Raw genomic sequence first — 13,948 nt, forward strand, 5'->3', positions numbered from 1 at the left:
TTCAGGGAAATATTTTGAAATTATTTATCAAATAATTTGCTCAAAAAAGTTGCAAAATGTCTCATTTCCATGCATTGAAAATTGAAAAACGTAGGCCTACAACTTTCTAAGTAAAAAGTGCCACCTTTCCCCGAAACTAAAAGGATTTTTTAAATGTTATTTGAAAGTAGATAGGCCTATATCAAAGTTTTTAATACCGAGGGAAGAAACATTTTTCGTTTTTCGGTACCCGTATTGGGGTAACTTCGGTCAGCGGGGTAACTTTGGTCGGGCAAATATATTTTTTTAAATGGTCATATTTTCGTACAGCAATATTGTTTTTAGTCATATTTGGTGTCAATTTGTTAAGAAATATATTTGGAAGAAATAATAATAATCGCTTTTGTCCAATTTCCTCTAAAATTTTGACCAAATTATATGAGCATTTTTTTAACATTTTTTTCAGAAAAATAGAAATCAATATTTGTGAGCAAGAATGTGTGCTTGATTAATTTTGCAAGGGGTCAAATGTCACAAAAAAAACTTGCCCATGTACAGCCAAGATCAATTTTTTTGAATTTCTTTTCTTCATGGAATGTAATACTCTGACCAAAGTTGCCCCAAATGCGGGGTAACTTTGGTCAGGCTATTTTTTAACCCCATGGGCACCCTTACAAAATTATTTTAAAATCTTTTTCAACTTCAAGGTGTAGAAGGGAACCCTAATGTCATAAAAAGGAGATAATTAGAAATATTATTGGTTTTGTTTGGCAAGCAGTGGTTTAAAAACTCTGAAAAGTGCCCAAAGTTAGGCTACCCCATTTTTACGGTAGTGGTTGAAGATTGGTGGAAAATCGACATTTTTTTCCTGTGTTAAAAACTGAGACGAATATACCTCGTCTCAGGTTAAAAAGACCTCTTGAAAGTGGCGTGAGCAGATACACCAAAGTTTATTTCCATATGATTTTCGTAAAAACACAACCTAGTCCCAAATTACCCCCCCTTGACTGGTCCCTAAATAATTATTTACCTTCTGGCTTATTTTTGAGCAGTTAGGTGGCCTGTTCACCCATTCCGGATTTTTAAACCGTCTCTTTTACCATCCCTGCACTTCGTGGCATTCGCCTATTATAAAATCCGTATTACGAGTAATTTGAATCCATCGCTGAGACTACTTGTCCTTTCTGCATCATTCGATGTGACGGCGAATCCGAGTTAGTTGCGTGATCAATCGGGATAAAATTTTCCCTTTTAGCGTTGTATATTTTATACTGTATGAAATATATCCCATATATTTAGTTCACTATATATTTTACAGTAAAATGGGGCAGATTCCGTGCACTGAAACGTTTTAATAGGCGTCATACAGTCCCGGTTAATTCCGGATCGTAGCTGCTTTAGTTTTGTGTTTTGGTTTTAAAATTCAACATCTGTCACCTACTAATTTTTACAAATTTATCGTAGTTTGGGACCAAATTGCGTTGAGGGTTGGACTTGTTTATACGTATCTTTAGATTTCAACTGGGCTTGACAAGTTTGTTTCTACAAGCATAAAACAAAGTAAGTTAAATTCAACTTCGTGTTCAGCAAGAGTAAATTTTTATTTTAAGTACCGGTAAGCTTATTTCCATTTAAAGGAAGTCTTTTTGACAATCACCACATCATCGCCATCGGATGATCATGCCTATGACTGTTTTATATATCTTAGAAAAATGATTATCAAGCACGAATCACATGGTTTTATTTAAAACTAACTTATATTGACCATAAAAAAAACTAGAACAACCGTATTTCAACATGCGATGCCGATATATTCAAAATTCCCAGGCGCCGACTCGCGACTGTCTGTCTCGGTCCATTGGGTCAGTGTCTGGCAGTGGCATCATTGTAGGTATGCCAGGTGAATTCAAATTTGCCATCAAACTGCATCATTTTATATATCAAATTAAAGCCCTTGAGTAAAGAAAGCCAACACTGAAAACCTTTTTGTCATAGCACTTTCCGTAGAAAAGTTACATCTTGTCAAAGATTGACTTTCATCAAAAAGATTCTCCTAGCAAAATTCCCCAAAACAGCATTACGGGGTGTTTCTAGATCTTAGTCTCATGACGATAGCACCTTTTTTTAATGGAACTGCTATCAAAATCTCTCTGAAATTCCATGTGCGAGTCTCTTATCACAAAAAAAATCATATATTTGGGTCAAGTGAAGTATAGACAACATATTTATGAAGGTTTCCTTCTTAAAAAGCTTCTTTTTAATTTCAATGTAAATTTGTATTGCCGGTTTAGGCCATTTTGACTGACTAACAAATGTGTTAACCGAGGTTTCCCTGTGATACCTAATCATTGGCATTTTCTGTTGGTGTAATTTTGACGTCATGGTTATTTGTCATTTGTGGTCAGTTGATACTTTGATCAGCTCTTAATAGGCGGGAATTATTCGGTTTTTGTTACTGCGCGAGTCAATAAAGTTCCAACTTACGCACGCGTAAATTCACAAAAGCACATATCGCTGGGACATCATGATCATTGCAGACAGTTTTGTTCATTTTTATTATGGTCAATATTATAAGTTTGTTTTAAATGTGATTTGTCAGGGTTTGATTTACCCAGGCGCACACATGCACCAGTTCATGTAGATTTTTGCTTGTGCATGTAACTTTTCTACTGTACATGTACATGCACGGCGTGCATGGGACTTTTCAACCACCCATCAACTTCATACAGATATCGGCCCAGAAAATTGAGCCAAGTGCAACTCTAGCGAGGAAAATCCTGTGGATGAACAAGTTAAAAACTAGCTAGTGAAGCTACAATTTTTGTCAGAGACGAACGGGACGGCACTAGTTTACATTTTGAGAGTGTGCAGAGCGTAAACACGGAAGTGGGGTTCTGATTGGCTGAATCAATCTTCTGACAATTTAGCTGAAAGTTCTTTCATTTGGTCCGTGAGGGACACATGCTAATCCAGGGGAAATCCATGGACCATTCCAAGCTCATACTAAAAAAAAGGCACAAGCCTGGATAGCCAGTGTAGGCTAATAAAATGCAGGCTGGCCTAGATAGCTTTGATAAACAAAGCAAGAGATGGAAGAAAATAGCAAGGAAAAAAAAGAAAGGAGAGAAGGCTACTCCCAAACACAATTGTACAATTTTACTCTTAGCCCTAACTTTGTGAGAAAGGAAACTTGAATTCCAATCTCAAACCCGATGCAAAGGCTAGAAGAGGTACATTGTAATAACTGCCTTCAAATCAGGTGATTTGGCATGGACTGGTTCTGTAAAATATAAATTTCCAATGTTTTCATGTTAAAAATCGCTTTAATTGAAATTATCAACCTTGTTACTCTGTTATTGTTACAGATGAGTAAACGTGTTAGCACAACGGCAACAGCCAGACTAAAGCAGGACTACCTGAGAATCAAGAAAGATCCGGTACCATTTGTTACAGCAGTCCCATTACCGTCAAATATATTAGAATGGTAGGTGAACCTGCAGTAACTGATTTTGAGTCCCACTTGGTTGGATCATGTACATTTTAATATCATTTATATTTGAATGTGACAATATTTTCATAAAGATAATTTAATTACAGTGACCTGTATTATCCTAATTATGTAAGTAAAAATATTTTCAAAAATGAAATATTTTCTTGAGCGACTGTCGACCCATTTTCTTTAAAACAGCATAACCAGAATTCAAAATATTTGTAACCAAATAAAATATTTGGCTCACTGGTCAAGTGTTCACTCCAGGACCTATGTTACCGGAAACACAATCATTTTTGTTCAGCCTAAACAACTTGCAATGTGTATACAGTATGTTTAATATGGTAGCAATGCTAACTGACATTGGATGTGAAATGTTTACGTTCAACCCCAACCACAATCATACTTCTAGATCATAAGCAATTATTTGCTGACTGTTTTTGTCCCCATCAAACAAGTTTGAGAAGGAGCTTTTCAATGAGCTTTGTGCGCTGCATGTGTGTCGGGTACATGGGGTGTGTATCATGTCGGAACAAGGACATTAGTATGATAATCTATGTTTCAAGCAGGAACCTCCCGGGAACCGGTGGACCATATTATACCTGTAGTCTATATAATTAAATGGGCTGCAAATAACCTAACATGCATTTAGCATTTGCTAGTACATCTCCTGTCAGTGATTAAAAAATCAGTCCCCAGTTGATTGGGATGTATGTCAACTTGCTGGGATGTATGTCAATGTCATTAAAAAAATGTGTGTACATCCATGGTTAATCAGTGAAAGTTGGGCCCCTATTAAGAGGTAATTTGATGTAGGGGTTTTGTTAACTTGGGAGTACACCTGTGACATCATTCACACACACAAAATGTATACTTTTCTGTCAACTTTCCTGCTGTTACACATTGATTTTGATTATTTGCAGGCATTATGTAGTAACTGGTCCAACAGAAACCCCATATGAAGGCGGATTGTATCATGGCAAACTTGTATTTCCTAGAGAATTCCCATTCAAACCTCCAAGCATCTATATGATAACACCAAATGGCAGATTTAAATGTAACACAAGGTAAGATCAAAAGGGTTCCACAAGGGTCAATCTCATCTTTGAATTAAAGTTCATCAAAAATAATTTCTGATACTTTGGTAGTACAGGGAAGTTTTTAATAATTTGTTAGATAATTGGTTATAAAAATCATTGCATGGGACCAAGTTCATGAATTTTGATACCATAGTGAAATGAAATCTCAGAATTCAATAATGAAATAGAATTATCATATCTGGACCAATGATTATCACAAGTGAAAATTCAAATTGAAGAGGAACCATTTTCAAGGCAAATCACAAGACAGTTTTAATCTCAAATTGTTTGTTTTAAGCAAATTGGCAAGTTTTGGAACACAAAGGCAAAGACTAAGAGCACCAGATGCTCATGTTCTTCTAAGTGTCTGTGGTGTCTGTAGATTTATGTTATAATAAATAAATAAATTCTTCACAAAAATAACTAAATTGAGAATTGCCTCAATATTTCGAGATGTTGTGAGTAAACTTTAATTGATTATCTACCAACACATATGAACATTCACTTGAAAATCAATTCTTGTCAACTAAAACTGAAATTTTTATTGGTTGGAAATTTGCAGCACCAATGTTGAGCTATGTTGCGACCAAAACACAGTTGCAACATCAGGAAGCGTGGGGAAAACTGATTTTTTTTCCCCCACCATCTACATTTTAAAACTAACGTGATCACTTATGAAACTAAATAGAAGTTGTGAAATACCCTTGTGAGTGAACTTGTCTATTTATCAACTCTTTTTGCTGGTTTCAGATTATGTTTATCAATAAGTGATTTTCATCCAGACACATGGAACCCAGCGTGGAGTGTATCCACCATACTAACAGGACTGTTGAGAGTTTCATGGTAGAAAAGAACCCAACATTAGGAAGCATAGAAACATCAGATTACACAGTGAGTTGTCACAAGTTTGATTGATTGTTTGATTGAAATTGTGAGTGAGTATATGCATGAGTGGATTAGTGGATACGGTGCATGAACATGTTGGCAAGTGAATTTGTGAGAAAATGAGTAAAATAGTTGGTTATATTGTTGAAAATTATTTTGTGTAAAAAAGCACTGTAATGTATGGATATTATTTGTAAATTTTATATGCAATTACTGAAGTATGTCAATCCCCAGTGTGGGTCAGGGGTCGTGGTTCTATGATGAAATCAGTGGTACTGCTGTGCTATCAAAGAGGAAAACTTACAAATATATTTTGTCATTCATATCTGTAGTTTTCAGTTTGAACTGGAATGAAGACATGATTTTTTTTAATCATTTACTAGAGCTACTAAGCCTGAAATTGCCTAGAAAGGGAAGAGTAATCTTTTGTCCTTAATTTTGAAAAGGCATTGTCCAAATTTTGATATTTCATAATTAATGTAATAAAAGTCTGAAGTCTAAAAGCAGCAAGGGCAATGTCAAAAATATTCATGACTTTAACAGAAAAGGTACCATGCGTCACTAATTGTTCATTTGTGATCTAACATGACCCTGAATTTTTGTTTATTTCAGAAAAGACAACTAGCATCACAGAGCGGTATATTTAACTCGAAAAACACAACCTTCTGTGAACTATTCCCAGAAATTGTAGAGGTGAGTATAGCACATTGAATAGAGCAGACCAGAATCAAAAATCCCCAATGAACTTCGCAAAGTCTTGGCAATTCATTAGCATAATTACCATATGCATAGCAAGAAGGTTCTCAATAGACAGCTTGTTGGCCAGATCAGGTCAGCCGACCAGTTGCCCCAAAAATACTGTCCTCTGTCAGTCTAATTCAGTTGGTCTCCAAATCCAAGTCATGTCTTTCCGACGCAACCAAGTGGCTGATTTCTCAGTTAAAATGCCACCTTAAATCATCATTAATAGGCGGTTACCCGTATTTCGCGGTTCTCGGCTGTCATAGTTATTGGCGTTTGCAGATCTCAAACCTGGGCTTCCTTGGCCAAAGTTACACCCACCGACCAAGTTTGAGCTCCATGAGCAATTTAAAATCTTTGTTTTTTGACCTATGACCTCTCAACCGTAGGTCTGACAAAAAGGTCACAATGGAACTTTTGTTTGTTAGTCCAATTTCCACCAACCCACCAAGTATGAGCTCCAAAGGCAATTTGAAATTTTTACCTTTCTTGACCTATGACCTCTTAACCGTAGGTCTGACTGAAAAAGGTCACCGTGGAAACTTTTGTTTGTTAGTCCAAGGTCCACCTACCTACCAAGTTTGAGATCTATAGGGACAATTGAAAATTTTGACATTTCTTGACCTATGACCTCTAAAACCGTGGGTCTGATTTGAAAAAGATCATCGTGGAAACATTTGTTTGTTAGTCCAAGGTCCACCCACCCACCAAGTTTGAGCTCAATGGGAGCAATTTGAAATTTTACCTTTCTTGACCTATGACCTCTTAACCGTGAGGTATGACTGAAAAAGGTCACCGTGGAAACTTTTGTTTGTTAGTCCAAGGTCCACCCACCCACCAAGTTCAAGCTCCATAGGAGCAATTTGCAATTGTTACCTTTCTTGACCTATGACCTCTTAACCGTAGGTATGATGAAAAGGTCACCGTGGAAACTTTTGTTTGTTAGTCCAAGGTCCACCCACCCACCAAGTTTGAGCTCCATAGGGGCAATTTGAAATTTTTACCTTTCTTGACCTATGACCTCTTAACCGTAGGTATGATGAAAAGGTCACAGTGGACACTTTTGTTTGTTAGTCCAAGGTCCAGCTACCCACCAAGTTTGAGCTCCATAGGGGCAGTTTGAAATTTTTACCTTTCTTGACCTTTGACCTCTTAACCGTTGGTCTGACAAAAAGGTCACCGTGGAAACTTTTGTTTGATAGTCCAAGGTCAACACAATGGCATGGCTAGATTTGCCATTTAAATTATTTGAAATTAGACTTCAATTGAACTTCACCCCATCCTTGACCTTTGACCTTAAAAATATAAACTCGTTCTTGCTCATACCATGCTGCACCCACCCACCAAGTTTGAGCCCCGTATGATCTACGGTGGCTTCACATTAGCAGTCACAGACAGACAAACAGATCTACAGACAGAGAATAGCGTATTATTATATAGACTAGGCGGTTACCCGTATTTCGCGGTTCTCGGCTGTCATAGTTATTGGCTTTTGCAGATCTCAAACCTGGGCTTCCTTGGCCAAAGTTGCACCCACCGACCAAGTTTGAGCTCCATAAGCAATTTGAAATCTTTGTGTTTTGACCTATGACCTCTCCACCGTAGGTGACAAAAAAGGTCACAATGGAACTTTTGTTTGTTAGTCCAATTTCCACCTACCCACCAAGTATGAGCTCCATAGGCAATTTGAAATTTTTACCTTTTTGACCTTTGACCTCTTAACCGTGGGTCTGAAAAAAGATCACAGTGGAAACTTTTGTTTGTTAGTCCAAGGTCCACCCACCCACCAAGTTTGAGTTCCAGAGGGGCAATTTGAAAATGTGACCTTTCTTGACCTATGACCTCTTAACCGTAGGTCTGACTGAAAAAGGTCACCGTGGAAACTTTTGTTTGTTAGTCCAAGGTCCACCCACCTACCAAGTTTGAGATCCATAGGGGCAATTGAAAATTTTGACATTTCTTGACCTATGACCTCTTAACCGTAGGTCTGATTGAAAAAATCACCGTGGAAACTTTTGTTTGTTAGTCCAAGGTCCACCCACCCACCAAGTTTGAGCTCAATGGGAGCACTTTGAAATTGTTACCTTTCTTGACCTATGACCTCTTAACCATAGGTATGATGAAAAGGTCACTGTGGAAACTTTTGTTTGTTAGTCTAAGGTCCACCCACCCACGATGTTTGAGCTCCATAGGGGCAATTCGAATTTGTTACCTTTCTTGACCTATGACCTCTTAACCGTAGGTCTGACAAAAAGGTCACCATGGAAACTTTTGTTTGTTAGTCCAAGGTCCACCCACCCACCAAGTTTGAGCTCCATAGGGCAATTTGAAATTAGACTTCAATTGAACTTGACCCCGTCCTTGACCTTTGACCTTAAAAAATATAAACTCGTTCTTCCTCATACCAAGCTGCACCCACCCACCAAGTATGAGCCCCGTGCGACCCACGACGGCCTCACATTAGCAGTCACAGAGAGACAGACAGACAAACAGACAGAGAATAGCGTATTATTATATAGATATTATTGTAATACTAGGCGGTTACCCATTTTTGGCGGTTCTCGGCTGGGCGCGACATTACCTGGCTGATGGTGACTGTACCCACCAAGTTTCATGCCCATACGACAGTTTTACTAATTTGACCTCAGATGACCCCAAAATGACCTTCCAAAAAGTGGCTCTCAATGTTGTCTGTACCCATGACCCCAAAAATGACCTTCCAAAATTTTGGCTTTAAATGTTGACTGTACGTACCAAGTTGCATGCCCATACGACAGTTTTTACCAATTTGACCTCAGATGACCTGTGGGTGACCTCTGATGACCCCAAAATGACCTTCCAAAATTTTGGCTCTTTATGTTGTCTGTACCTACCAAGTTTCATGCCCATACGACAGTTTTTAGTAATTTGACCTCAGATGACCCCTGGGAGGGGGCCCCGGGTCAGATGACTTAACGAACATAAACAACTTCTTGCCAGGACAGAACTACACCCACCCACCGAGTTTGGGCCCTGTACGACCTCCACGACGGCCTCACACACGACAGTTTTAGCTATTTGACCTCAGATGACCCCTGGGAGGGGCCCCAAGGTCGGATGACTTAACGAACATAAACTTCTTCTTGCCAGGACAGAACTACACCCACTCACCAAGTTTGAGCCCCGTACGACTTACGACGGCCTCACATTAGCAGTCACAGACAGACAAACAGACAAACAGACAAATAGACAAATAGACAAACAGACAAACAGAGAATAGCGTATTATTATATAGATATTAATGATTTAAAGTAAATTATACTAAAATTCGTCATTTTGGAACTGGTAATTTTTGGCTATCGAAATGAACCTACTTCTAATGTCTACATTTGCAGTTTTTGACCCCTGCATACTGTCTAGTCTGTATTTTACTTGTTTCCCCACATCAAGGTGGTGTACCTTGCTCTTTTTCTTTCCTGTTGTTCATATTCAAGGTTTTATCATTTAGTGGTTCTTTATGTGTTTTATGTCCTCATCCATTGGATTCACCATTACCCACTTTTTTATATTGAAAGATCACTAACTTTAATAAGCACATACTTTGTTTCTTTTCTATTGCAGGATATCAAAGCAGATTTAAGAAGACGAGAAGAAGAGCTAAAAGCCAGCACGGAATCGGGCGGGTTGATCACCGGTGACTCTTCCAATAATGCACATGGACAATTATTGCCTGATCAAAGGGCACAAGGGATTGTAGGTAGCACGCTGGCCAATGTTCTTGTCATTGTAGGCTTTGCTGCTTTTGCATACACTGTCAAGTATGTTTTGAAAAGCATAGCACAGTCCGATGACTAAAGATACTATTGTCCTGCTGGTGTAGGTTTTATGGTACTTGTGTTTTGCACCCTCATCAAGGTTTTTGTGAGCAGCACCTTATTACAATTGATGCAGCTTAATTTTGTTTATAAAAGTGTCCCCTATACCATGATCAGCTCATATTAGGCAGGACTCATAACAACAGGGATTGATATAAAATGGCATACACACAGTTGGTAAGCAAATGTGCGAACTCTGCTTTGCATATTTTGTGACAGACGCTCGATTTTGTAGATTTACGCAAGCGTAAGCTGAAACTTTAGTAACAAAAACGGATTAATTTTTGGCTATTATGAGTTGATCATAGCATAGCTGGTTGCTTTGTGCTCAACATGGATGATCTTTAAAATAAACCTAAACAGCGCTGTAAAAAATGGAGGATTGAAAATGAGCAAGATTTGGCTGTTTGAGTTGAAATCCATACACCCCCTATGGAAAGCATAACCTTAATCTTCCACACATGGGGGTGTAGATTTCAAATGGAGTCACCCATTCAGTAATGCATACTCACTGTGTGGAAGGTCAAGGTCATGTCTTTCATGGCGGGGTGTTTGGATTTCAACAGGAATAGCACAGCGTAGCGACACCAATCATCAACACAACAGGCAGCAGTCATCAACCCGCTGACCAGTTAGCACTCACTGGATATTGAGATGTTAAGGTTCGTTCATACTACACCGCATTTGCTTTGCGGTGCAGTGCAGTGCGTTGCCGATATATAGATTACATTTTGCCGCAACTCATCGCATTTCCAAGTTAAAATGTATTTAATTTTGTTGCGATACCGCAATGCAGTATTTTGCAGTGCGGCAATGCATCGCACCACAAAGCAACTTCATTTTGTTCCTCAATGTAGCATGATGCCATCTGAATGTAGTTACAAATAGCCCTTATTACATTGACATCGCTATTCTGATCAGTATTTGGTCCAGCCTGGCAAAGACAGGGGTGTGAAGTTGTACTCCGGTGATCATAGCACATTACGCTACACTGATTTGTGCGGTAACAGGTCTATAGTCCAAAGGATCATTAGTCCAAAAAACCCAGAACTTGGTTATAAACCATAATCCTTACCTAACCTAAACCTCATCCTAACCTAAACCTACTTCTATCCCTAAACATGACCCTGACTCTACTCCTAACTCTGACCCTTACGCCTTACCCTAGTCTAACCCTATCCCTAACACTAACCGTATAATGCTAACCCTATAAACCTTATCCCTAACCCTAACCTAAATGCCAAAAACCCTAACTTTAAACCTTTTCAAACTAATGACCGTTCAGACTAATGGGCTGTTCCTATTGTGCAGCAACCACAGTATTTTGCTACAGGTTCGAATATCATTGGTTAAGTTTGAATATCCATTGGTCTGTGATATCAGTGAGAAAGGTCTATGCATCATGTAGCTACATGTACAGTAGTGAAGTTCTTTTCATCAATAAGTGTGGTATGTTGTTTCCAGTATGAACACAGTTGGAACATACAAAAATGTACCTATTTGTTCCATTAAGCACCTAGGGCATGTAAAAAAGTCATATTAAGGTGGGCGCTTATATCTTGCATCATATACAAGTCTTTCAAACCAGTACCGATCAACGCAAATTTGGAAGTATAAAAATAATGCATGTCCTAACTTTCGAAATTTGATAAAGATGTAGGCCCACAAAGTTGCATTTTTCCATTAAAAGTGACAACTTTTGGACCTACCTTAACAGATTTGGTTGGGTTATAATACTGCATTTTGCAAATAGAAAATAAACTGGTGGGCACTTCTTTGGGGCTTGGGTGCTTAATGAAAGGAATATGGTAATTTAGTTCATATTTGGTGTGATCAAGTAAGTAAAATGTAATCCTTGTTGCTGAAAAAGGATAAATCGAAATGTTGCCAATATATTCTTTTGGGTTCAGCAACATTATTTAAAAAAATATCAAATTAATTTGGTTCTATTCCAAAACTCATGACCTATTTTCTTTTGTGCATTATGTGCTATTACAGATGATATCCATACACCCCCTGTAAAAGACATGACTTAATTTTTTCACACAGGGAGTGTGAATTTCAAAATAGTTACCTAAATGGGTTACTCCAGTTGAAGTCTATTACCCCCCTGTTCAGGAGATTAATTAAGGTCATGTCTTCTACAGGGGGTATATGTACTTCAACTGGAATAGCCAAATGTATAATACTGACCTGTGATACAAAATCAGTGCAATGTTAGTGTTTTTAATTTCATGCAAATTTAACATTGTTTCATTTTCGTTTTAAATGCTTTATTGCCAATATTTTGTCTCGCCTGAATTTGTTCCGAGACTGTGCAATCACCATTTCTGTCTCTATGTGTTTGTGATAATTCCGATTTAAGTTAAATAGGGTGCTATTTCAAAAGTATCACTACTAATGAAATCAAATTTGGTAGCAATGATTGTTGGGTGAAGGACTTATGGTGACCTTTAGGAAGTTGAGGTCAAGGGTCATCTTTGGGTCGATTAGAATCAATATGCACAAATATTTAAAATCCATTTTTCCCCCTGGAAATAATAGATCATTACCAATGTTGGTCAAAACACTTAAAGGCCCTTTCAGTGATTTCACAGGAACATTTAAAAAATGGAAATTTGTCAGAGTTGCTTAGAAATAAAGAATAAGTCTACAGAATTTCATTAAACCACTTTTCCCTGAATACATCGACAAATTAGTCAAAAACAGAAGTTTTAGAAAGGTTTTCTACTTCAACTCAGATCGACTCGAGAAAATCGAGATTTTCGTACAGTGCACCACCAATCGACTGGAAAAACTTCCTATTCCAGTGTTTCTAACACGGGGGAAGTAGAGTCTAAATTGATTTAAAACAGACGCTTAATTTTTGTAGTAGAAAACAAAATAAGCAATTAAAGGTCACCGAGGCAAACTAACGGTCAATTCAAATATGAAAAACAGTTAAAATTGTGTATTTTGTTTAAAATAGTAGCTACTGATGTAATAAGTAGTAGAAACAATACGCAACGCGTGTTGGTGCGTGGAGAGTGAGCTTCTTTCGATCTCGAAGTCTGACTTTTTGTACTGTCAGTATCAAAAGTCCAGAATCATGCAAATGCTTTAAAATGTCTAAAATACACGGCTTTCGACCGAACCACTAGCAGGCTATGTTAGCACATCTATGCCAATTACAAAGGTACCAAAATCTGAATTTTGATGATTTTTACGATCGTCCGGATGAGCAAATCACTGAATGGGCCTTTAATATGGGAAGGGTCAAGTGGGGAGTTGGTAACAATAAGGTCAAAGGTCACCCAGAGGCATAAATGTATGATACACACATTTATGAAATTTCAGGAAATAGCTCTGATGGGGCAAATACTTGTTGGAAATAGAATTTGCACACTATAGAGTTGATTTTATATTGCACAATCAGGCTGCTGTAGTCTAGCTAAAAGGGTTAGATGTTTAAGCTCAAATGACTTGTTCAAAGCAAAAATAGCGCTTTGTGGGTGTTATATTATCAGAAGTGGCGTAGTCAGGACGACTTTTCCTGAAGGGGAGCAAAGGAACTTTCAAGGGGGAAAATTTGACGTAAATGGGCTAAAAAGTAGAAAAAATGTGTGCAAATCTTAAATATCAGGGTGGCCAGCAACCCACAGGGGGGGGGCAAGAGTGGTAAAGACTTCTCACATGGGGGAGGGCATCTGTTCCACATGGAGGGAGGGGGCAGCTGCTCCCCCCCCCCCGATATGCCACTGATTATCAATGTTTTTCCAGTTGTCAATGCTCAAATCAGGTGAGGCTATGGCACCATAGGTGTCGTTGTTTTCAGTGTAACATTATATTCACATTAATACCAAGTACTTTTGATAGTTACACAGCCGTGACGTTAGTCACGGCTGTGTCCTTTTTCTTACAGGTTCTTTCTTTCTTTCTTT

The 13,948-nt window shown here is 38.2% G+C and overlaps 2 protein-coding genes across 2 annotated transcripts in view; both read left to right on the forward strand.

The window, feature by feature from the left end:
• LOC140168207 (7SK snRNA methylphosphate capping enzyme-like) overlaps positions 1-13,948 on the forward strand; it is a 113,220-nt gene that overhangs the window by 50,215 nt on the left and 49,057 nt on the right. The gene's annotated exons all lie outside the window — the stretch shown is intronic.
• Positions 1,160-12,956, forward strand: LOC140168204 (ubiquitin-conjugating enzyme E2 J2-like). Its single transcript, XM_072191542.1, is given in 7 exon segments — positions 1,160-1,539; positions 3,345-3,463; positions 4,393-4,536; positions 5,299-5,380; positions 5,383-5,439; positions 6,046-6,126; positions 9,775-12,956. Coding segments are annotated over 6 exon segments (717 nt in total). The 5' UTR covers positions 1,160-1,539; the 3' UTR covers positions 10,009-12,956.

This window comes from Amphiura filiformis, chromosome 13, assembly GCF_039555335.1.
Source record: "Amphiura filiformis chromosome 13, Afil_fr2py, whole genome shotgun sequence".
NCBI lineage: Eukaryota > Metazoa > Echinodermata > Ophiuroidea > Amphilepidida > Amphiuridae > Amphiura > Amphiura filiformis.